At 53.5% G+C, this 25,350-nt stretch overlaps 1 protein-coding gene across 1 annotated transcript in view; it reads right to left on the bottom strand.

Annotated features, from left to right (window-relative positions):
- Positions 1–12,301: 12,301 nt before the first annotated feature.
- Positions 12,302–25,350, bottom strand: part of LOC128826987 (sodium/potassium-transporting ATPase subunit alpha-2) — a 36,049-nt gene continuing 23,000 nt past the window's right edge. The window contains exons 17-23 of the mRNA XM_054010608.1: positions 24,830–24,984; positions 22,781–22,904; positions 21,824–21,969; positions 15,075–15,205; positions 14,295–14,396; positions 13,846–13,937; positions 12,302–13,405 (exon numbers count right to left, since the gene is read on the bottom strand). Of these exons, the coding sequence (XP_053866583.1) occupies positions 13,377–13,405; positions 13,846–13,937; positions 14,295–14,396; positions 15,075–15,205; positions 21,824–21,969; positions 22,781–22,904; positions 24,830–24,984 (779 nt within the window). The 3' untranslated portion in view covers positions 12,302–13,376. The remainder of the gene's footprint in view (positions 13,406–13,845; positions 13,938–14,294; positions 14,397–15,074; positions 15,206–21,823; positions 21,970–22,780; positions 22,905–24,829; positions 24,985–25,350) is intronic.

The following is a 25,350-nucleotide window of genomic DNA, read 5'->3' as shown; positions in this document are numbered from 1 at the left end:
GTGCCGCAGGGGGCGAGGTGAGGACATGGTAGAGCGCTGTGCTGCAGGGAGGGGTGCTCTGGGCTCAGTAGGGGGTGTTGTACTGCAAGGTGTGGGGGCTCAGTAAGGGGAGCTGTGCTGTAGGGATTGGGTGAGAATTCAGCAGGGGGTGCTGTGCTGTAGGGAGCAGGGCCGGGGCTCAGCAGGGGGCTCTGCGATGCAGGGGGCAGGGTGGGGGCTCGGTAGGGGGCACGGTGCTGCAGGGGGCAGGGTGGTGGCATGGTAGGGAGCGCTGTGCTGCAAGGAGCGGAGCAGGGTTCAGTAGGGGGCACTGTGCTGTAGGTAGAGGGGTGGGGGCTCAGTAGGGGGCGCTGTGCTGTAGGTAGAGGGGTGGGGGCTCAGTAGGGGGCGCTGTGATTCAGGAGGTAGGTGGAGGGGCTAAGTAGGGGTTGTTATCAATTTCCAGGCCTGTCCAGCAACTCTTTCTGGCCTCCTGGGGAAGAGCAGCCAGTCACAGCTGGGCAGCACGTGGGGCTGGTCTGTGATGGTTTCCGTGTCTGGCTGGTTGCTGTCAGGGGCGTCACGGGATGACTGTGCTAGGTTACCTTAATAGCAGGTTATTGGGGTGCCAGAAAGGGGACAATGACTAGAGCCAAGACGCCTCCCAGCAAATCTCAGCCTGAGCCCTAACATCCGCACTGCTATTATTAGCCCCACAGCCTGAGCCCTGCAAGGCTGAGCCAATGGACCCGGGCTCTGAGCCTGGGTGCGCGTATTGCAGTGTAGACGTACCCTTTGTGCTCTAAAATCTGCTTGCTTGCATTGATTGGCTTGAATTTTTCTATGCCGGATGGGAGTATATGCAGAAGTTAGTGTCATGATCCAAATGTGGGGTCCGTCGGGCAGGAGGTTCTCAAGTTACAGCCCCCCCCCACGATTGTAGGGGGGAACCACATTTCATTATGTTCTTTGTTAAGTTCACAGATTCCAGCAACTGTGAAGTTGGGCAGGAATCTGAGGATGAACTGTGAACAGTTAGGGATGATCAGCCGCGGTCAAGTTGTGTGGGTTTGTTTTTCTGAGCACAGAAGAATATTCAGGATTTGAGGCGCTGAATTTTTGAATATTGTTGAAAAGAAAATAAACAACACAGGTGAATCCTCCCTGGAAAGGGAGGGGTGATCGGGGTGCTAGAGTATGTGGTAATGGGGAAGAGAAGTTTGGGTCTGTAGTTAGGGAGGGGGTTATTAAGGGGAGGGGGTAAATGGGTGGTAGAAGAAGGGAGTAGGGATTAGGGAGAGTGGGAGATGAGGAGATGGGAGGTGATGGGGAATGTGAGAGGTAGCAGAAATTAGGGTGTTTTAGGGGGATGTCAGATGCAAATTCTCCCCTTCCTTGTGTGTTCTGGGATCTGGGGAACCCTGCTCCTTGTGAGTGTCTGAGCCCCTCTCCCTGCCCCCTCCTGTGAGCTGGGATCTGGGGTGGGGGGAACAAAGGAAAAGCACATTTAAACAACTGAAATCCAGCAAATGAATAGCAAAGATACACGTCACCCCTGTGGGGTGTGGGGGCTGGCCAGAATGTGGGTGAAGGGCCTGGTTTGGAGGAAGGGTGGACTGGGAAAACCTTGGGGTGGCTGGGGAAGCCTGGATGAAGCAGGGCAGCAGCCCCAGCTGGGGGTGGGTAGTGGGAGCGGGAGGCCCAGCTCAGTGGGCAGCTCTAGCTATTAACCAAAGCAGCATGTGGCCCTCCAGCAAGCTGCTGCCTGTGAGACATGTGCATAGCCGCATGGGGATGGAGGCAGCCAGGAGCAACATCTTCCATGCTAATGGCTTCTACAGGGCCAGCTAATGGCTTAACAGGACAGGAAGGGGAGGGGGAGCTGGAAATGTTGGTGGGGGCCTACATGTTGCAGGGAATGGTGGGGTGCAGAAGGAGGGAGACACACCAGGCTTCTCTCACACGCTTAAAGTTACTGTAACCACCATGTAATAAAACTATCGAGGTTTTGGGACATGGCGAATGGATGAGATTTCTCTCACCAGCCCTGTTAGCAGCTGTGTACTGCAAACATTTCAAAGCATGGCCACTATGCCTAGTCCACTCTAACAAGATATATGCGGAGAGAGCCCTGAGGAATCATAGAGCCACTGTGTGGCCTAGTGGAAAGACCACTGGACTGGGACTATTCCTGGCTCTGCTACTGGTTGGCTGGGTGACCTTGGGCAAGTCTCTTCACCTCTCTGTGCCTCAGATTCCAACCTGTAAAACGGGGATAAAGATGTAAAATTCTTTGTGAATTTCTTCTACTGATGAAAAGCACTATATAAAAGTCAGGTCTTTTGATTATTACCTAGCCATAGAAGCCATATGAACTGCAAACCCGGATGAGAACTACAACTGTCTAAATGACACTAACTCCTGCAACAAACATTTATTTTTCTTTTTAAAGAAGTAGGGAATTAAATGTCAAAAAACTTTGATAATGCAGAGTTAAGGGTGCCTGGTGATAGCTCATGCCCTTCCTGAGTGGCACATGCAGCAAAACTCAGACTCCTGAGAACCAGGAAATACAGCATGAAGGTAAAAGCCCACGTAACTGTAACTCTGCCCACTTCAAATGACACTCAAATACACCAGTAACACACACTCCCCCTCTCCTTGTCACTGTAACAGGCAGCTGCTACCTGTATGTGCCCTGCGATCGAATACTGAGCCTACTTCCCTGACAGAGTCCCACCCTTGTAGCATTTAACAACCTCTTCATCCCCTTTTACAACACCTTCACACCAGAACACAGGATACCACCTACACCTGTACCTTCTCCTGCCCATCATTAACCCACAGACACCCTCATATTGCAAGTCACTACTGATACCCACAGCCTACTGCCCTGCTAAGAATATAAGAACAGCCATACTGGGTCAGACAAATGGTCCATCTAGCCCAATATCCTGTCTCCCAATAGTGGCCAATGCCAGGTGCTTCAGAGGAAATTAACAGAACAGGTGATAATAGAACCATAGAATATTAGGGTTGGAAGAGACCTCAGGAGATCATCTAGTCCAATCCCCTGCTCAAAGCAGGACTAACACCAACTAAATCATCCCAGCCAAGGCTTTGTCAAGCCAGGCCTTAAAAACCTCTAAGGAAGGAGATTCCACCACCTCCCTAGGTAACCCATTCCAGTGGTTCACCACCCTCCTAGTGAAATAGTGTTTCCTAATATCCAACTGTAGCGGGGTGGTTACCCGCTTCGGCCCTGACAGGGTTAAGGCCAGCCCTGCGAGAGGGCTGGGGCTGTAAGGAAAACCCCAGGCTGCTTAGGAAAGCAGGCAGAGCTGGGGCCACACCCCAAACATTGCTGACTGGCAGTAGCCACTGGCTGAGGCAAGGTGGGATTAGGGAGTTGGGGGTTCCCGGGGAGGGGAGACCCTGAGAGTGAGGGGTTACTGCCAGGGGGCAGCATCCCAGATAACGAGGCACTGGTGTCCGGGAGGGACACGGGAGCCCAGTGGCAGTGGGACGCTGGCCTGCAAAGGGCGCTCCAAGGCTGGAAAAAGCTAATTCCCAGGACGCCAGCAGGAGGCGCCACAGGGGTGAGTCCTGCACGCTTACACCAACCTAGACCTCCCCCACTGCAATTTGAGACCATTGCTTCTTGTTCTGTCATCTGCCACCACTGAGAACAGCCGAGCTCCATCCTTGTCGGAACCCCCCTTCAGGTAGTTGATGGCTGCTATCAAATCCCCCCTCACTCTTCTCTTCTGCAGACTAAATAAGCCCAGTTCCCTCAGCCTCTCCTCGTAAGCCATGTGCCCCAGCCCCCTAATCATTTTCGTTGCCCTCCAATGGACTCTCTCCAATTTGTCCACATCCCTTCTATAGAGCGGGGGACCAAAACTGGATGCAATACTCCAGATGTGGCCTCACCAGTGCCGAATAGAGGGGAATAATCACTTCCCTCGATCTGCTGGCTATGCTCCTACTAATACAGCCCAATATGCCGTTAGCCTTCTTGGCGACAAGGGCACACTGCTGACTCATATCCAGCTTCTCATCCACTGTAATCCCCAGATCCTTTTCTGCAGAACTGCTGCTTAGCCAGTCGGTCCCCAGCCTGTAGCAGTGCATGGGATTCTTCCTTTCAAAGTGCAGAAGTCTGTACTTGTCCTGGTTGAACCTCATCTGATTTCTTTTGGCCCAATCCTCCAATTTATCTAGGTCACTCTGGACCCCATAGGCGCCAACTTCTCATGGCGCTGGTGGGTGCTCGCGCTGCCCTGCCCCGACTCCACTCCTGCCCCGCCTCCATTCCAACCCCTTCCCCAAAGTCTCTGCCCCAATTGGACCCCTTCCCCAAATCCCCAGCCCCACCTCCTCCCCTGAGCACGCCAAGTTCCCACTCCTCCCCCATCCCTCCCACAGCTTGTTACACCATGAAACAGCTGTTTCGCGGCGGCAAGCGCTGGGAGGAGAAGCAGGGATGGCGCATTCAGGGGAGGAGGCGGAGTGGAGGTGAGCTGGGGTGAGGCGACAGGGAGCTGCCGCTGGGTGCAGAGTACCCACCAATTTTACCCCGTGGGTGCTCTAGCCCCAGAGCACCCATGGAGTCGGCGCCTATACTGGACCCTATCCCTACCCTCCAGCCTATCTACCTCTCCCCCCAGCTTAGTGTCATCTGCGAACTTGCTGAGGGTGCAATTCATCCCATCATCCAGATCATTAATAAAGATGTTGAACAAAATCATCAAGTGATCCATCCCCTCTTGTCCACTCCCAGCTTCTGGCAGTCAGAGGCTTAGGGACACCCAGAGCCTGGGGTTGCACCTCGACCATCTTGGCTAATAGCCATTGATGGACCTCGCCTCCAGGAACTTATCACATTCTTTTTTTTAAAAGAAGTAGCTGCTACTGATGCAACCTACTCAGTTCTGTACTGAATGATGCAGACTGGAACCTGAAGGTACACACGCACCTCTTTACTTTGACCACGCACAGTCACAGTTCTGTGCCACTCCTCAAACTACCCCCTCCATCCCTCTCATTTCACAGTCACAGCCCTTCCATGCTGCTCCAGTTTATTCCTCCACCATTCAGTACAGCTTCCCCTAACTCACTCACTGACTGAGAGGGGAGAAAACCTCCTCCTGAGCCCTTGCCCCACGCCTTGCAGCACAGCGCCCCCTAGCACCTCACTGGGGCCAGGCCTGACTCAGAAGGGACACAGCATTGCAGTCTGCAGCTATTTTTTTCAGTTCCAAAGGGCAGAGTTAAGGTGATATGGCTATTACCTTCACACTGTATTTCCAAATTCTGGCTTTCTGAACTTTGAGTTTTCCTGATCTTGCCAGTCTGGAAGGGCATGAGCTACCCCCAGGCAACCTTAACTCTGCATTCACAATGTTTTTTGACATTTAATAGAACATAGATCACACACACCCCCAACAGCTGCTGCTGTAGGCAGCTGGAGCTCCTCCACCCCAGGGACTGACATAAAAATTTGAGTGGAGAAGGGGCCAAAAGAGCTCAGCAGCTCAGCCCTGCCCCCCTACAGGGGGGATAGTACCCCCTGCTGGAGCTGCCCCCTTCCCCACAGCAAAGAGCCTCACAGCTGCAGGAGGAACAGGGGCAAGGGGCAGAGAGGTGGGTCTGGGGCACAAAATTAATTGATGTGGGGCACAGAATTGCTATGCGGCTGTTGGGGGTTAGAATTAGGGAAGGTTCAGGGTCAGAGAACAGACTAATACTCACCATTTAATCTTTTTTAAACTCATGTTTTCGGGGCCAATCTCACTATTTTTTGAAGTCAGATTCATGCCTTTTGAACTTTTGCGGTTGGCAATGCTGTGTCCCTTCTGAGTCGGGCCTGGCCCCAATGCCCCAGTCAGGTGCTAGGGGATGCTGTGCTGCAAGGTGTGGGGCAAGGTTTTCTTCCCTCTCAGTCAGTGCTGACCCATTGCCCCAGGGGGCAGGAAAGTCAGTAGGGGGAGCTCTCCCCTCACAGTCAGCAGTGACTCCAACGTCCCAGTGCCGCACTACGGGCTGCTATGCTGCAGGGAGCGGAGTGAGGGCTGTGTCCGGCTGTTCCAACCTGTTGTGGTCTCTAAAGATCTCAAAGCACTTTTCCCAAAAGCTTTGGCATTCACTCCAAATCTGCCTGGGGTAATTCCATTCTGTCTCCCTAGCGGCCCCTGCAGTTTCAGCTGGATATAGGTGGTTTCTTCTTCCCTCCCTGTCCTAAGATAGGGTGACCAGATGTCCCGATTTTATAGGGACAGTCCCGATATTTGGGGCTTTTTCTTGTATAGACTCCTATTACCCCCCACCCCATCCTGGTTTTTCACACTTGCTAGCTGGTCACCCTATCCTAAGATGATGTGCAGCCCTGTTGCGTTCCCACTCCAGAGGTGGCTGCATTTCAGCGATCAGAGAAGTGACTGATCTGGACTCCACTAAGGCCAAAGGTGCAATAGGAATGCAATGTGTTATTATTGCCATCATGGAGAGCAGGAAAGGGTGGGCATTTCTGGAACCCTGCAGATTTCAAAGGGCCCAGGGATTCTTTGCACTCCAGCTTGCATGCCCAAGCACTTTTCCTTGCTCTTTTTAAAAGCATTGAAAGGGTTAAATGATCATTTAGGCACAGGCCTGTCAAACTGTCAGGTTTTTATTTGTGAAGGGGGCAGGGATATAAAGCCAAAAGGGGGAGAGGAAATTTAGTGTGGATTTTCAAGGACAACTTTCAGTGAAAGCAGTGGTGTGGTTTTCACGGGAACCCTTTCCCTGCTGGACTGGAGACCCAAACACAACAGTCTTTGGCTGAGAACCAGGAAGTGAAACTGACCAGCCTGTCATTGGGTACAAAGAGGCCAAAAGTAATCAAAGAGCCCAAGTCAGCCGGGGAAATTGGGGTGAATTGGGGTGTCCATTAAAGGCGATCGCCAAGTTTTTCTTCCCCGCACACAGAGATGAGGGGACTCTGCTTTTAATTCACCAGCTTCATGTTGCTTGTGTTGCCCTTTAAGGATATTCAAGAAAATAAGTCACTCAGAATTGGAAACTCTGGCCAGATGTCAGAGGGGTTTAGGTGCCTAGAGCTGCAGATGGGCGTCTCATAGGAGTTTCTAAAGCGCCGAGGGGTGGGATTTGCAAGGGGAACGTAGGCGCCTATTCCAACATTTAGGCACCATTGGCATTGATAACTCCCCACTCAGCTGCTTCCTGACCCTATAGGGGCCTAAAGTCCCTCGGCGCCTGAATTTCCACCGTTAAAGTCCCTGAGGCACCTACATTTGGGTGGCTGGACCCACACAGAGATGCCTGGCTCCTGACACCTCTCCCAAGCACCTAACTCATTTTCGAGCCCCAGCGGGATTCACAAACTAAGCAGCCCTGGGGTGGGCGATCCGCTAGACATGCTCTGAGCACGTTGAAACCCCACAGAAGAGCCACAAGAGGAGAGGACACCTGCCCCCCCTAGTTTCCCAGGAATCCCAGCTCAATTTAAAACCGTTGTTCCCTCCAGTCTAACGGGGACTTCTGTTCCTATAGCTACCGCCTCTCAACGGAGACGGCCATAGCCCTTGGCGAAGGGCTGGAGAGAGGCCACACGCTTAGCTCCAGTGGGAAGATCACACAGTTCAGTCTGCAGTGCCAACATTAGCACGAGGCCTTCCACGTATAAAGGCGACGTCTGTGGCTTGCTGTGGGGCTGTTTCTGGATGTGATAACATCTGGGCTGCTCTGGTGAGACCTGACCCTCTGCCAGAGGGAAGGCGAGCCGGGCAAAGGGCTGGTTTCTCTGTGACAGGGTCTCACTGCTCAACTCATGCCCCTACCATCACCCGCCTGTTCAAACGGGCTTTCATGTTTTCCCTTGCCCCTGTTATTGATCTCAGTGAATCCTTCCATGTGCTGGCCATGGCTTTGCACCATTGCCATGTGCAAATTGATCTCAGCCACTGCCATGATTTAGGGCCCATGTGCAGTACTTCTAACTTTGCGGACCCTACAGGAGCCTCGAACCCTCTCTCTCCCCTTCTCCCACGGGCTCCGGGGCAGCGCGAGTCAGGGGAAGGGAATGCCAGGTGCCCCACTGTGACTGCCTGTGGACAGGTGGCGAGGGGCAGGTTGCGAACCTCTCGCTGTTGGGAGCGCTGGTCTTTAAGGCAAGCTATGCCCTGGCTCTATTTGTAGCCCAACAGCTGCTTGTATTTTAATCAGTGCGAAATGCCTGGGCCCTGGCAGCGGGCGCGACGGGTTTCAGCTCTTTCTGCTGACCCAGGGGCTTATTTTTACATCGCCGGCCCAGCTCCTCTTACCAGCGCTAGTGCTCAGGCAGCGGCATCTCCTGCCGGCCAACGGGGGGCGCCGCTGCCAGGGTGGGATCGATGCTGCTGGAGCCACGGGTGGGAGCTGCATTGCAGAGCCCGATGGGCGCACAGCCCCCAGCATTTGCACCTCATGGCAGGGGCAGGGGCAGGGGCTGGCGCAGGGGCGGGGCTGCTCCCGGGGGAGGGGGTGCTGGGGGGAGAGAACGGGAGCAGAAGGGGTCAGGAGCAACACCCTGGCGGGGGGAGCAACACCCTGGCAGGGGGGAGCAACACCACCTCACTCCTACCCCATCCCCACCCCATCATCCCTACCCCATCCCCCACATCCCCTCCAGCCCTCGCCCCCTACCCACTTCCCCATCTACCTGCCATCCCCCACCACTACCCCAACCCTACCCCCTGCCAGCTTCACCCCCACCCCTACCCCAGGAACCCTCACCCTTGATCCTACCCTCCACTTCCCTGCCAGCCCTTGCCCCCTCCCCCCCATTCTTGCCAGCCTTCACCCCACCCACCTGCTCCCATCCCCAATCTAGCTGCCAGCCCCTCCTCTCTGAACTGCCTTTGCCCCTCCTTATCCCTCCCTCCCACACCTTCCAGTCCACTTCTTCCTCCTCCCTTCCAAACCCCTGCCCCCCAGTGCGCTTGCCCAATCCCCCTCCCATGGTGGGAGGTGCCTCCTGCAGTGATGCCCTGGGGAGGGGAGATGGTGCCCCCCATGGAATGCTACATTGTATAGATTGTTCAGAGGTGAGGTGGCATCTTATTTAACCAGGCCTCAGCCACACTGGGCAGAGCATTAAGTGATCTTATGATGATTACATCTGGGGTGGATAAGCAAGCTCTGTAGCCAGGCCAGATCTGTACAGAGGAACATGACATGGTGTCAGGAGTAAACTAAGAAGAAAAAAACAGAAGGAAAACAGCAACAAAGCTTGCAGGATCTCATCAAGACGCCGCTCTTCAATGCCCCAGAGAACTTCAGCTTTGACAAACCTTCCCAATGCACAGACTGGAAGCCGTACTTGGCAAGATTTTGCATTGCTATGACGCTGCATAAGAAACTGGAGACATGCAGGTATCATCTGTCATTTATGCCCGGGGGAAGCAGGCACAGCGTGTCTTTAAATCCTTTGACTGTAATGAAGGCAGTCACAAATGAAAGGGTTCTGGCTATTTTGATGTATACTTTACACCTCAGAGAAATGTGGTTTATGAAGGAGCATGTTTTCACCAGAGAATTCAAGGACCAGGGGAAAATGTTGAATGTTTTATAAGAGCTCTGCAGACATTTGCATTCTCAAAATGACAGCCAAACATGAAAATATTAGAGACAGACTGGTTATTGGGTTAACAGATCAAAACCTTTCTCAGCAGCCAAAACTGAAGAGAGATTTAACCCTAGCCACAGCTATTCAAATAGCAAAGCAGTCTGAGCAGGTGAAATCAAGAGCAACTTGCCAAACTTGAAAAACAAGAAACTAGCTTAGAAGCTGTTAATAGATGCAGTATGAGTGCTAAGTCATTCCTATAAGACCCATGGCAAGGAGAGAGAACTCCCAGGCCAAGAGGGATAAATTCCAGCCTAGATGCACAAGGTGTAGAAAAAGTCATATCCCAAGAGATGATGCATGTCCCGCCAAAGGTGCATGGTCTAATACATGCCTGAAATATGGACATTTTGCCCCTCTTTGCCACACCAAATTAGTCAGGGAGTTGACTCGTATTACAGACGATCAAGAGCCATTGTTTCTGGGATCTATCACTTGTGATGACCCAGAGCCAGCCTGGAAAGTAAAACTGAATATTCCTGGCAAGACTATTGATTTTAAAATTGACTCGGGAGCTGACATCACAGTCACCTCAGAAGGACCTTACAATCCCCTTCAACCCCTCCCAGAGCTGAAGTCTAGCCCCAATTAGCCCTGGAGGGATTCTGAACTGCATGGGCCAGTTCACCACAGAAACAACTTACAAAAGGGGAAAGCTATGCATTCAGAGTGCACGTGATCAAAGGATCACAGACCAACAACCTTCTGAGCCACAGTGTGGCAGCCATGATGGGCCTAGTGAGAAAGGTAGAGGAATTCAATGGAATATTTGGTGAACTTGGACTTCTGAAAGGAGATCCAGTACAAATCACTTGAGGAGACAAAGCTGAGCCATACGGTGTACACGCACCTAGCAGAATTCCTATCCCATTACTTCATAAAGTGCAAACTGAGTTAAAGAGAATGGAGCTAACTGGCATAATTGAGAAAATCTCTGAGCCAGCAGCGTGGTGCACCCCAATGGTACCGGTTATAAAAAAAAAAAAGTAAAAGTATAAAATCTGTGTGGATCTCAAGACTTAATGAAGCAGTTGTAAGAGAAAAATATGTCCTCCCAACACGGGATGACTTCCTCTCCAAAGTGAGAAGAGTCCCAGTATTCAAAGAACCACAGATTAGAAGGGACCGCAAGTGTCATCTAGTCTCACATCCTACCAAGATGTTGTGTCTAAACCATCCAAGACAGATGGCTCCCCAGCCTCCTTTTGAAAACCTCCAGTGAATGAGCTTCTCCAAGCTGAATGCCTCGCATGGATTCTGGTGAATTTCTTTAGCCAAAGGAAGTGCTAAACTGATTCTATTGATCACACCCTTTGGGAGATTTTGCTTTCGACGATCACCTTTTGGGTTTGCCAGTGCACCTGAAATTTTCCAAAGAGAAATGGCATCACTGTTAACAGACACAAATGGAGTTGTAGTTTTCATGGACACTATTCTGATGTATGGATCTTTGATGGAAGAACACACCGAAACCCACAATGAAGTCCGAAGCCTCATCAGTCAAGCTGGATTCAAGGTAAACAAGAAAAATGTCTGCATCTGAAGAAGTGGGCTGTAGTCCACGAAAGCTTATGCTCTAATAAATTTGTTAGTCTCTAAGATGCCACAAGTACTCCTGTTCTTTTTGAAGAAAAATGTATTTTCTGCCTATCCCAAATTGAGTTTTTGGGACTGACAAGATGGAATCAGTCCTAGCCCTGAGAAAGTAAAAGCAATTTGAGAATTGAATGTACCAGAACTGAGAGGTATAGTAGGGATGGTAAAGTACCTTGGTCGAGACCTACAAGACCTACCTACAGTTTTCCTACAGAAAAAGAATTCAGGGTCCAGATCATATGTGATCGAGACCGACAGTGGAGAGTTCAGCAGCAATCATCCGCATTTACAGTTTGCTCCTCAGAAAGAACAATCAACAGCGCAAACTCTGCAGATGGCAGATGCAGAATGAGAAGGAGCCAGTCCAAACCAACCAGAGCCAATCGTAACTAATGGACAGCCAGATGACCAAGTTGCTACGTGTTCAGTTCTGTAATTAGGAAACCAGCACGATTCAGAGACACTCAACAGCCTGATCCGTACTGAACTTCAAAGAGAGCGTGGCAGGGTAACTATGGTAAATGGTGGGAATGTAGAACTTAAAGAGGAAGAGGTAATGGAATGTTAAACTGTATTATACTGTTCAGCCACTAGGTAGCGCTATGTGTACAACGCTGTGTTGTAACAGGCCTCAGCCATGCCTGGTGGAGGAATCTGAGCACAGCTGGGGTGAGCAGCTCTGAGGCTAGGCCAGCCACCCTCGTGCTGCCCTCGAGAGGCTCAGGGGCGAGGGCAGGATGTGCTCCCCGTTAGCCCAGAGGCAGAGGTGATGGAGCCAGAGGCCACGTCCCACGTTCTAGTCCCTCCTTCCCAAGCAGACTTGTCGCTGTGACTGGGCGTGGAGCTGAAGGAACTCTGAGGCAGGAAGCGGTTAAATTATTTTTATTGCACATCTTCGACATACGAGGAGCCTGCTTGTGGGGGCTCCTCTGCCCCTCCACCTCCAGCCCAGGGCAGTGACCAGACCCCCTGGACCCTCCCTCCCCCACCTGGGCCAGTGATCAGACCCCCTATCCCCCCCCCTCTGCCCAGGGCAGTGTCCAGACCCCCACACCCCCACCAGGGCAGTGACCAGACCCCCTGCCCCTCTACCCCCACCCAGGGCAGTGTTGCCCCAGCAAACAACCCCCCAGCACCAGTATAGTGTGGGGGGCGGGGATCTGCTCACAGCTGTGGGGAGCCCCTACATGCCAGGCCTGGGGGTAGAGTGACCACCTTTTCAAAAGGCAAAAGTGGTACACATGCAGGAGCCCTGCCCCCCTCTTTGGCTCCACCTCCTGCTCTTCCTCTTCCCCCCTCAAGGCCCTGCCCCCTGGCCAGGTCAGAAGCCAGAGCCAGGCCGTGGTAAGAGCCACCCAGGTAGGCCAGGCTGTGGTAGGGAGCCCCAGAGCCTCCACCTGCCCTGAGTGGGGGGCTGGGGTGCTTGACAGCATCCTGTGTCCCTGCCCCCTGGTGTGTGCCGCCCAGGGCAGGTGCAGGGTCTGGGGCTGCCCACAGCGGCCTGGGCTCCTTGGGTGGTTCTTACTATGGTCCAGCTCCAGCTTCCAGCCTGGCCAGGGGGCGAGACCTTGGAGGGGAGAGGAGGAGCAGGGGTGAGGCCTTGTGGCAATGGGGGGCTAAGGTCTACCTCAGTCCCGGACCGGGGCTTGAACTCTGCATTTCGGGACTGTCCTGCCTGCTTCGGGTGGTCACCCTACCTGGGGGTGCCTTTCATCCTCACACCAGGGGCCCTAGGGTGCCCCCCCACACACACACTCACTCCCTCTTTCTCTGGCCAAGGGCTGCTGGCTCCACAGAGCCCGGCTGGGACCCACCAGAGCTTGGCTGCCCTCTCTCCCCCATAGGCCCGTCCAGGGTCTCTGTGTCATCAAGTCAGCCCCCCTCCACACATGGAAATCAGCAGGGGCCAATTGGGGTCAAGCCTGCTCTGCCTACCTCCCCGCCTAGCTACCAGGGCAGGGATCCGGGGTCTCGTCCCCTCGTCCCGGCAGGGTTAGTGCCTACGCGTTAGATCTACACTGGGCAGCGTGTGCTGCTGATGTCCCCCCCCCCTTCTGCTCTAAGGTTTGCGATGGTGCCAGGCGGCCTCGGCGGAGCAGCGACGTGGAGAGAGGAGCCGCCTGGCTGGCCCAGCTCAGTAATACGTTTCCTTCTCCACCCAGCCTGGGGAAGGAAGGGAGAGAAGCTCATCAGTGCCAGCAAACGGGGGAGCAGGCAGAGACGGAGCCCCCGGCTCCAGGGGGTGCGCCTGGCTTGGGGGTGGCGGTGCCAGGGCAGGGTGAGAGGTACAGTGGGTCAGACACGGGCCTGGGCTAGGGGGAGACATGACGTCCATTCCCTGCTCGGCACAGCTGCCCTCCAGAGCCGAGCGTCTCTGCCAGCGGGCAGCTCACGGGCCCCGATCCAACCCCAGGGCAGCAGGGCCTGTTGCCTTCCCCTCCCAGGCACCAGGTCGAACCCTGGCCCAGGGCAGTAGGGATAGAGGGAGCTGGGGAGCCCTGTGGCAGAGTGGGAGTGGGGGCGGGGGGGATGGGAGAGTGTGGCACTGCGGGGGGATGGGGGGGGGCGAGAGGGAAGGGGGCCCATGGCAGGCAGGAGCTCACCACCAGGATAGCGCCGCAGGATCAGCTTCCGCACTTCATCGTACACAAAGATCAGCAGGCTGTAGGGGAAGGCGCAGAACCACCAAGTGACCCTGTGGGGGGCAGGAGGAGCGTTAGGGGCTGTGCCATGGGGGGATTCTGCGGGGGGGAGCCCTAGGGACTGCGCTGCCGGGGGGGACCCTGTCGGGGGGAGCGCTAGGGACCGTGCTGCCGGGGGGGACCCTTCCAGGGGGGAGCGCTAGGGACTGCGCAGCCGGGGGGACTCTGAAGCGCGGGGAGGAGCATTGGGGACCGTGCTGCTGGGGAGACCCTGTGGGGGTGGAGGCTGGATTGCGCCACTCGGTGCCCGTGCTGGGGAAAGGGAGCCAGGCCGAGGCATGCGAGGGGGACAGCAGCTCCCTGCTGTCTGTGCCCTTCGGGGCTCTGCCCCATGGCCGCGTGTCACTCACTTGAGCGGGTACATCCGCAGCGCCACCCCCATGCCAGGGCAGTAGGACAGGAAGGCGGCCAAGGCCGTCTCTTCGAGGAGACCGAAAATCAGAATTTTGTTCCTGGAGGGGAGAAGAACACAACACAGCAACCTGAGCCCCCCCTCCCCCGAGCCCTGGCCCCAGCCTGCGGCAGCCCACAGGGAGGTGCGAGGAGTCCTAGGGACAGAGAGCTTTGGGTCGGGGTTGGGGTGGGTGATTCGGTATCTGCTGAAGGGGGCTGTGCAAAGCCAGCTGGGATCCGGAATTTGCCCACCCAGGAGGTGCGAGCAGAACTGCTGGTTTATGGCTCATCTGAGTGATGGACCAGCCAGCAGCACAGCGCCCCCTAGTGCCACGCTGGGGCCAGCACTGCCTGCAAGCAGGGAGCCCCCTACTGAGCCCCCCACTCCACTCTCTGCAACACACCTCCGCTTGGGGCACTGGGCCCAGCACTGGCTCAGACGGGAGAGCCCCCCTTCCTGAGCTTCCCACCCCACACCCTGCAGCACAGCACCCCTCAGCACTGCCCCGGGGCACTGGCATCAGCACTGGCTTGGCGGGGACAGCCCCCCCCTCGCTGAGCCTCTCATTCCACTTCCTGCAGCACAGCTCCCTCTGGGGCACTGGGCCCAGCGTCCCCTGCTGAGCCCACCACCCTGTGGTATGGCCAAACCTCCCCTCCCCTGTCACCACAGAAGTCCCACAGGTCCTGTGTGAGCAGGAGGGTGCAGGACTGGGGGTGGGTGGGGTGGGACTCACTTCATGCCCTGCTGGAAGACGGAGTTCCTCCGGGTCTTGCAGATGATGAGGTCGGCCCACTGCACCACCACGATGCTGGCGAAGAAGGCCGTGTGGCACGTGAACTCCACCACCTTGCGCTGCTCGTAGGTCTGCGGGGACAGGGATGAGACACTGGGCACGAGGGAGGGCAGCTGGCTCCGGGCCCCTCAGTCAGTCCCCTGTCCCCCAGCTGCAAGGGGGGTGTGACGTTATTGACATAAACTGGGACCATATAGATCATTGTTGCAACCAAGGTCCTGTAGTGGCACCCAAATCTTGTATAAAGGGGGTCAAATGGGGTGTCTAGGACAAGGTTATGGTTTACTGGTTATGATTATGCTGTCTATAGGTGTGTATCAGTTTTGTAGTTGAAGTTATGAATATTGGCTCTATACTGTCTGTATGGCAAACTTATGCTATGCTTCTGGGTGACATCCCAGACAAGCTGAGATTAGCTCTGCCTAGCCTGCTTGATGGCCCATTAAGGACCATCAGCTATACAATGGACCCATTGAGAGAAGGCAGATACGCCTTGTACCTCAGCAAAGTATGCAGGGACTGGCCCATGTGACTCCAGACTCCATGTTGCTGTAATTTTCCACAGTAAGAACAAAGAGGTGATCTTACACCTGGAAAAGACTATATAAGGCTGATGCCTGATCTCCATCTGGTCTTCAATCCTGCTTCTTACCTCTGGAGGAACTTTGCTACACTGAAGCTCTGAACAAAGGACTGAGGACCCATTCCAGCGGGGGATGTATTCCAGAGACTTGATTTGAACCTGCAGTTTATTCCATCGCTGCTGCAAGCCTGAACCAAGAACTGTGCCATTACTGTATGTAATTGATTCCATTTAACCAATTCTAACTCTCATCTCTATCTTTTTCCTTTTATGAATAAACCTTTAGATTTTAGATTCTAAAGGATTGGCAACAGCGTGATTTGTGGGTAAGATCTGATTTGTATATTGACCTGGGTCTGGGGCTTGGTCCTTTGGGATCAGGAGAACCTTTTTCTTTTACTGGGGTATTGGTTTTCATAACCCTTTGTCCCCATAACGAGTGGTACTGGTGGTAATACTGGGAAACTGGAGTATCTAAGGAGATTGCTTGTGAGACTTGCAGTTAGCCAGTGGGGTGAGACTGAAGTCCTCTTAGTCTGGCTGGTTTGGTTTGCCTTAGAGGTGGAAAAAACCCCAGCCTTGGGCTGTAACTGCCCTATTTGAGCAATTTGTCCTGAGTTGGCACTCTCAGTTGGGTTCCGCCAGAACCGCATTGTCACAGTGGCGTAGTCGTGCTTGGATCCACAGAACCAGGTCAATTAAGCTTTGGGTCAGAACCCCACGCTATCCAAATTTGAATTTTGGGATTGAGAGTTTTGTTGGTTAAAGAGCTGCTGCAATGGCTGAGCAAAGAGCATATAAGGGACTTGGGAAAAAAGCCCTGGAAAATTTGTGTTCAGAAAAGAGGATAAGCTTTAGAAAGAAAGCTACAAAGGAAGAACTGAGAAATCTGCTAATAGCCAGTGATCAGGGGGCAAGAGCACAGCCCTTACCTGAGGCTGCAGAAGAGGCAGAAAAAATTAGGATGCAAGGGGTGACAAGTAAACTGCAATTTGAGCATGAACAGAAGCTAGCAGATCTTCGATTGCTGGAGAAGCACAAAATAGCAGAGTTAGAAAGAGCGAGAGAGAAAGAGGCTGCTGAGAGAGAGAAAGAAGCTGATCAAAGAAAGAAGGAGGCTGATGAGAGAGAAGAGAGAGCCCGTAAGGGGCGTCTAGAGCTGCTCGCTGCTGAGCAGGAGACTCACAGGATGGAACAGGAGACGGCCAGACTTCAGCTCCAAGTAATGGAAGAGCGGAGAAAGTCATCCCCACCTGGTACTCCACTTCCCCCCCGCCATGAGAAAAACTGGGAAAGGATGTGTCCCATTTACAATGATACTGAGGATATAGAGGAGTTTTTGTCTACCTTTGAACGCCTCTGCAATCTGTACCAGATCCCTGAGGGTCAGCGAATGCCTGTCCTGCTAACCAGACTGACTGGAAAAGCCAGGGAGGTGTTTAATGACTTGGGGGAACAAGAAGCCTTAGATTATGAGCGGTTTAAGGATTCTGTGTTAAGGCGGTTCAAGGTTACTCCTGAATCTTACAGAGTTAAGTTTAGAGAGTTTAAAATGTCTAAGGATTGTACTTTTGTAGAATGTGCTCATAAGCTGATGGGTTTTGTTAAAAAGTGGGTTATGGGAGCCAAGGTTCATGGGAGTTTTGAAAAACTGCTGGATTTAATAACTTTGGAACAGTTCTTAGACATTGTGCCTGACAATGTGAGAGCAGCTGTGTGTGACAGGGACCCTGAGTCAGTCCTACGGGCAGCAGAGATTGCTGATGCCCATACCCAAAACAGGGCTCGAGAAGGGTGTAAAACCCCGGGGAAAACTAATCACCATTCTCCCCAGTTCAAGAGGAGGGAAGGATTTAAAAATAAACCTGACTCTTCTAAAGGAGTTCAAGGGGGCCCGGAGGGTAGGAACTCACATCCCCAGCAGGTTACATGCTATCGCTGTGGTATGCTGGGCCACATGAGACCAGACTGCCCGACACTGAAGGGCAGCCCAAAACCAGCAACCCCAAATGCCACGGCCAATGCTAACCCTGTTGTTGTAAACTCACAGGCAAGCCACACAGAGCCCAGCATTGGTGCCCTGTGTGCAAATGCTGTTTCTGTTGTCTCTGAAGGATTTAACCTTAAAACTCACATTAAAGCTAAATATGGGGGAAATAATGCAGAGTTTATTAGCAATGCAGAAGTGAATGGAGTGAGGTGTATGGCATGGAGGGACACCGCAGCAGATATTACTCTGGTTAAAGCAAGTCTGGTCAGGAAGGAAGATTATTTGCCAGGTGAAGATGTAACTGTTGTAGCCTTATCTAAGTATTTTGTCAGGGTGCCTTTGGCTAAAATCCACCTGAAATGGAAGGGATTGGAGGGCACCGTGGTTGTGGGAGTAAAAGACATAATCCCTAAGGATATTATGATTGGAAATGATATTAAAGCTATGGTCAGTCAAGTTAATACAAACCAGGCACAAGAGAGGATTGATCCTAAGGTTGTGCCTATGGAGGGTTTCTCCAAAAGTTTGTCTTTGGAAAGTAGCTGTTTGGCTGTGAATGAAGTTTCTAAATGTCTATCTAATGTCTCAGAAGTAAATCTGGAATTAGATCAAGCGAAGGGAGAGGAGAACAAGGAAATTTTGGATGAGCCTAGGCAGTCTTGTGAGCTAATGGCTTTATCTAGTCAGCAGTTTGGGAAGGCAAGGAGAGTGGAAGATGGGTGCCCCTATACCTTATCTGTTTCCTGTGCGAAGAATAGTGACAGTGAAGGAAATGTGCCTGTGTCTGTCAGGGGTGTTGACTTGCCTATGGAGGAAGCTACCCCAATCTCCAAGCAGTTGTCTGTGAACAGCCCGGTGTGCTGGAACAAGGGAAATGAAATCCCAAACAGTATGTCTGGTAAAGGAAAATGCGTCTCCAACTCTTTTTTGTCTGTGGAGCAGACAGAAGGTGCCTTTCGGCCTGTGATGGTTGAGAGTAATTTAGTTATCTCAGAGTTGGTTCTGGATTCAACCAAAGCCCAGGAAGGGAATGGTCCTAAGTTTGCATCTGCTGGGGAGAATGGCCCCGTAACTAGGTTGCATCCAGTTAGTGGCTTAGCAAAATCCCAGAGACCAAACAGTTCTGGTGCTTGTATTTTGCCTGTTGCTCATGTGTGGTTGGAGAAGGGTGTAACAACTCTGTCTGATCAGGGTGATACCCTAGCCAGGGCACAAGGAGAGCAGAAAGGTAATTTGGTTGTGTTACCTACGGACAGTTTAACAACTTGTAGCAAAAAGGAAAAAATTCCTAAGCTTGTGTGTGGCAAAGAGAAGGGAAGTATTTCTAACCTTTTATCTAGGAAGTCTATGGGTTCGCCTGAAAGGGGATTGTGTAGAGATCTGCCTGATGGGCCAAAGGTGATCCTGAATATAAGTAAGATCCAGACAGAGTCTGTTGTTGCTCAGGAAAGTGTTCCTTTAGGGCAAGCCCTAGGTGAAGAGGGTAAGGGCAGAATTTCTGTGAGGGGTGAATTGCTGCTTAGAAAAGCTCCTGGAGAAAGGAATCCTCATGGTACTCGGTGCAAGCAGTTCCCTGCAATTGAAGGGTGTGAGAGTGATTTAATCAAGGAAGTTTCAGTTCCTAGCAGCCAAAAATTGTCTGTTGTGAAGGGATCCACTAACTTTCCTTGTAAAAGATCCAGTGTGGGTAGCTTTGAGAAGGTCTCAGAGGAAGTAAAAGTTGTTAAGGGATTGTGGCATCCCTATAACCAAGTGGCTGTGTGGGGCCAACTTGTTGGGGAGACAATGGTGTTGGAACAGGAATGTCTCCTTTCTGATTCTTTAAATGAGCAGTTTGTGCTTCGGGGTTTGAGGACAGATTTGGTTACTGATGTGTCAGAGCAGAGCAGTTTTATGGCTAAATGCTTGAGGATGCGGGGGAGAGGAAGCAAACTCTCACCCGCAGACTCTTTGGATTTGTGTGGTATCTCTTTAAGACAGAGTCCAGCCTTGGAGATGATAGCAGTTGCGAATATGAAAACTGGTGGACTGGCTCTGGTCTGGGGTAGTGCAAATTACTTGCCTGGCTGGGAAAGGAGGGACTTGCTAATAGCTGTTAGCAAAGAGGGCCCACCCCATCAGCCAGTAAATTCTGTTAAGCAAAAGAAATCAGGGTTTGATCCTGCAGGACAAGGAGGAAAGAGAAAACTGAATTTTGCAAAGGGAAGCCACAGGTTGACCCTAAAATGCCCAAACTCCAATGGTATTAAGCCAAAGGGGTGGCATGACAAACATGACTGTAGATGGACTCTTGCAATGAACTTGTTGTTATTGCTAAATTTTGTAATTAATGTGTTGCTATTGCCACAAACGGTAAAAATATACAATGTGCCTAATCTTTTGGAGAATTCATTGAACATGTTAAAAGGAATACATGAAAACACACGTTATGTTAAAAGGCCTTGTTACACTGGGGTTTCACAGGCAATGCATATAAACAATATGGGAACTTTTCACAGGGGAAAGGACATTCCAGACCTAATGTGCTGTATGAAAAGGAAGACTGAGGCACACTGCCATATTGCTTTCATGGCTAAATGCCAAGATTCCTGGACTATGAAGAACATTAATATCTGCATTTATGCGATGTTAATTGGGTTCCAAACATTGGCCCAAGCTTGTATGGATAAAGTAGCAGTTTTCTTTAGCTCTTGGCAAGATCACATGGCACATACAGAAACCATGCTGCCAGAGCAGATCCAATCCACTATTGTTCTAACTAAGTGTTACCTTGAGTTTGTAAAGAGGTTCAATCATGTTATTGAACATGACTTTGATGAACCATTTCTGTTATACACTGGTATGGCTTCTAACCCCATACTAGCTGTAGTAAGACAGAACCCAGGATGGGAAGCTCTTGGGATGCAGTCAGTGATGTTTGTGTCATCCCTTCCTGCATCAATTTTGCGTTGGGGGTGTGACGTTATTGACATAAACTGGGACCATATAGATCATTGTTGCAACCAAGGTCCTGTAGTGGCACCCAAATCTTGTATAAAGGGGGTCAAATGGGGTGTCTAGGACAAGGTTATGGTTTACTGGTTATGATTATGCTGTCTATAGGTGTGTATCAGTTTTGTAGTTGAAGTTATGAATATTGGCTCTATACTGTCTGTATGGCAAACTTATGCTATGCTTCTGGGTGACATCCCAGACAAGCTGAGATTAGCTCTGCCTAGCCTGCTTGATGGCCCATTAAGGACCATCAGCTATACAATGGACCCATTGAGAGAAGGCAGATACGCCTTGTACCTCAGCAAAGTATGCAGGGACTGGCCCATGTGACTCCAGACTCCATGTTGCTGTAATTTTCCACAGTAAGAACAAAGAGGTGTTCTTACACCTGGAAAAGACTATATAAGGCTGATGCCTGATCTCCATCTTGTCTTCAATCCTGCTTCTTACCTCTGGAGGAACTTTGCTACACTGAAGCTCTGAACAAAGGACTGAGGACCCATCCCAGCGGGGGATGTATTCCAGAGACTTGATTTGAACCTGCAGTTTATTCTATCACTGCTACAAGCCTGAACCAAGAACTTTGCCATTGCTGTATGTAATTGATTCCATTTAACCAATTCTAACTCTCATCTCTATCTTTTTCCTTTTATGAATAAACCTTTAGATTTTAGATTCTAAAGGATTGGCAACAGCGTGATTTGTGGGTAAGATCTGATTTGTATATTGACCTGGGTCTGGGGCTTGGTCCTTTGGGATCAGGAGAACCTTTTTCTTTTACTGGGGTATTGGTTTTCATAACCCTTTGTCCCCATAACGAGTGGTACTGGTGGTAATACTGGGAAACTGGAGTATCTAAGGAGATTGCTTGTGAGACTTGCAGTTAGCCAGTGGGGTGAGACTGAAGTCCTCTTAGTCTGGCTGGTTTGGTTTGCCTTAGAGGTGGAAAAAACCCCAGCCTTGGGCTGTAACTGCCCTATTTGAGCAATTTGTCCTGAGTTGGCACTCTCAGTTGGGTTCCGCCAGAACCGCATTGTCACAGGGGGCTGATGGGAGCTCTGCGAATGCTGACACGGGAGAAGTGGGGCCCCGCCTGCCCCCCGTCCCCGGCTCTGCACTCACCCACTCCTGCCCGTAGCTGTCCTCCAGGTCGTTTTTGGAGCGGTCGTCCCAGTCCAGGCGAATGCCCAGCAGGGTGGACGGCAGGAACCCGTTCTCCGCCAAGATCACAAAGTAGGTGAAAAACCCGCCCAGGGCCTGGATCATACCTGGGGGGGATGGCAGGGTAGGGGGGAACGGCCACAGAGAGAGAGAGGAGCAGAGACCCATAAATGCTCCTTCCTTCCTGGTTGTCCAGTACCAGCCCAAACTGCAAAGGAGCCATGGCTCTCCACGGACCCGCCCAGCACCCCGGCCACGTGGCACGGCCCATTGGTGCTGCATGCCGGCTCCCTCCCAAGCGGGGCGTGGCTCGGCTGACGGGCCAGAGCCCTGCGCAGGCTGGGTCGGCTGCAAGGACAAGGCCCTCACCCCCAGGAGCCTCCTGTGCTGCAGACCGTTACCCCAGCAGAGCTGTGTGTCTCACCTGGATGGTGCCACCTCCAGCAGCACAGCGCCCCCTGCTGCCATGCTGGGGTACTGGTCAGTGCTAACCGCCTCTGCTCCCTGCAGCACAGCACCCCCTGCTGCCACGCTGGGGTACTGGTCAGTGCTAACCGCCTATGCTCCCCGCTGCACAGCGCCCCCTGCTGCCACGCTGGGGTACTAGTCAGTGCTAACCACCTCTGCTCCCTGCAGCACAGCACCCCCTGCTGCCACGCTGGGACACTGGTCAGTGCTGACCACCTCTGCTTCCCGCAGCACAGCGCCCCCTGCTGCCATGCTGGGACACTGGTCAGTGCTAATCGCTGCAGCACAGCGCCCCCTGCTGCCATGCTGGGATACCAGGTTCAGCACTAACTCGGGGGAGGGCACCCTCTATTGAACCACCAGCATGACTTCCTGCAGCCCCTAGACTGGGGGTCTCAGTCCAGGGCTGCAGTCGCAGGTTGAGCAGACAGTGCCCACAGCCCCACTCACCGATCTGCCCGTAGGCCATGCTGATGAGTCGCTCATTCACCAGCTTGTCCGTCTTGGGGTTCCGCGGCTGCCTCTTCATGATGTCGCTTTCTGCGGCTTCGTAGGCCAGGGAGATAGCGGGGACCTGGTGGGGCAGGAGGGGCTGGGCGTGAATGGGGCTGGGGTCCAGGGACTCCTACTCAACAGAGATAGGAAACCCCTTCCTCCCATGGCATCTCGAGGGAGGGACTCAGGGCTCAGATCCAGGCCTAAGCTCCTTGTCGGGTTCCAGGCTCCAGCTCTCTGGGGACGGAGAACCCTCAGTGGGCGCATCCCCTGGGTGGGATTGTCTGGTGCCACAGCGAGGGCATCTCCAGCCTGGTGTGACCTGCCCATAACGATGCGCCCAGGGAGGAAATGAGTCCATGGCCCCAGAGACTGTGTGGCTTGGAAAGGTTGCCTGAGAGTCAGCCTCCGTTCTCCTGGGCTCACTGCAACCCCCTTGTCCTCTGGCACCCGCCCCACCTCCGCTCTCACTGTTTGGGGTCTGCAGGGTCTCCATCCCTCCAACACCCACTGACCGGTCTGTCCATCCCTCCCTCCCTCCCTCCTTCCATCTATCCACTGACCTGCCTGTCCATCCTCCAACCCCCACTGACCTGCATGTCCATCCCTCCAACCCCCACTGACCTGCCTGTCCATCCTTCCCTCCCTCCCTTCTTCCATCTATCCACTGACCGGCCTGTCCATCCCTCCAACCCCCACTGACCTACATGTCCTTCCCTCCAGCCCCCACTGACCGGCCTGTCCATCCTCCAACCCCCACTGATCTGCATGTCCATCCCTCCAACCCCCACTGACCTACATGTCCTTCCCTCCAGCCCCCACTGACCGGCCTGTCCTTCCCTCCAACCCCCACTGACCGGCCTGTCCATCCCTCCAACCCCCCTTCCATCTACCCACTGACTAGTCTGTCCTTCCCTCCAACCCCCACTGATCTGCCTGTCCTTCCCTCCAACCCCCACTGACCTGCTTGTCCATCCCTCCCACCTCCTTCCACTGACCTGCCTGTCCATCCCTCCCACCCCACTGACCTGTCTTTCCATCCATCCCTCTCTCCATCCACCCACTGACTTGCCTGTCCATCCCTTCTTCCCCCTCCCACTGACCCGCTTGTCCATCCCTCCCTCACTGACCTGCCTTTCCATCCATCCCTCCATCTATCCCCTCACTGACCTGCCTGTTCCTCCCTCCCTCCCCCACTGACCGGCCTGTTCCTCCCTCCCCTCCATCCACTGACCTACCTTTCCCTCCCTCCCTCTGCCCATTGACTGACTTGCCCATCCCCCCCCACATCCATCTAGTGTATGGGTTATTCAGCTTGGGTTGCCCCCATTGAGACAGGCTGAGACATGGGGGGAGGGGAATGATTTTGCCCAGCAGAGCCAGGCCCTACGTGGCCATGTGGCACCAGCATGCTGCAGCCCAATGGGGGGGTTGGGAGGGGAGGGCTGTTCTGGGGGACTTTCATGCCATGACACTGAGCACAAACCGTAGTGCAGCCAGTCTGGGATTGGTGCTACCAGCTCAAACCACTCTCTTCCCGCCACAGCAGCCCAGGGCTGGGGCCTGGGACGCAGGGAGCGGGGCTGGCCGGAGCCCAGGGAGGGCAAAGCCCACCACGCCATGCAAACCAAGCCAGGCTTGAATCCTCACTGCTTCCATCCCTGTGCCAGGACGAGGAGGAGCTGTTGGCCTCACTGCCTTCAGGGCCCAATCCCCTGACCCGGCCCCTTGGGTCCCCAGGGGACCTGGCAGCCGGCTGCACCTAGTTCTCCCTGGTGCCCTTGAGGGACTCAGTGCCCCGAGCCATGGGCAAGAGAAGGGGCATCCTCAAGGAGCAGCTGTGGCCAAGGCTAAGGGCAGAGGTGCAGCAACTCCTGTTATTGCCACCCTCTGCCCCGGGGCACTGTTCTCCTCCCCCACCCCGCTCTCATTCACCCCTCCCCCACTTCCAATATCATCCCCCCTCCCTCCCCCTCCCATCACACCCCTGCTCCCTTCCCCCACCATGTCGGTGCCCAGGTCGATGCAGAGGATGGTGACGGTGCCCAGGGGCAGCGGGATATTGATGATGATGAAGAGCAGGAAGGGGGTGATCTCGGGGATGTTGCTGGTCAGCGTGTAGGCAATGGATTTCTTGAGGTTATCAAAGATCAGGCGGCCTGGCAGGAGAAAGCACAGGGAGAAGGAGAGTCGCGGGGCAGAGGGGAGGTGGGCAGAGGACGAAGGCGGCACTGGGGGGCGGATTGGGGGGGGGAGAGGCTGTGTTGCTGCCTTTGGCAAGGCCTGGCACAATCAGGGCAGCAACATCAGCTTCCTCCACTCTCAGCCTGCCGGGTGCCAGCCGGGCCCAGAGACAGCGGCACCGGGCCAGGCTCCAAGCCCAGCAGCACCAGTCTACTCCGGCGCGGGCCGGCACACGGCTTGCTGCAGCCAGCTCGGGGAGCTTTGGGCACCCATCAGGGCTCTGTGGTTGGAGGACTGCCCCACGGCAAGGCAGCAGGGGGCTGATCTGAGGCGGGGGCTGG

This window comes from Malaclemys terrapin, chromosome 21 (assembly GCF_027887155.1).
Source record: "Malaclemys terrapin pileata isolate rMalTer1 chromosome 21, rMalTer1.hap1, whole genome shotgun sequence".
In the NCBI taxonomy this organism is placed as follows: Eukaryota; Metazoa; Chordata; order Testudines; family Emydidae; genus Malaclemys; species Malaclemys terrapin.
Note: the sequence above shows the minus strand (reverse complement) of the source record. Positions and strands in the feature narration are given on the sequence as shown.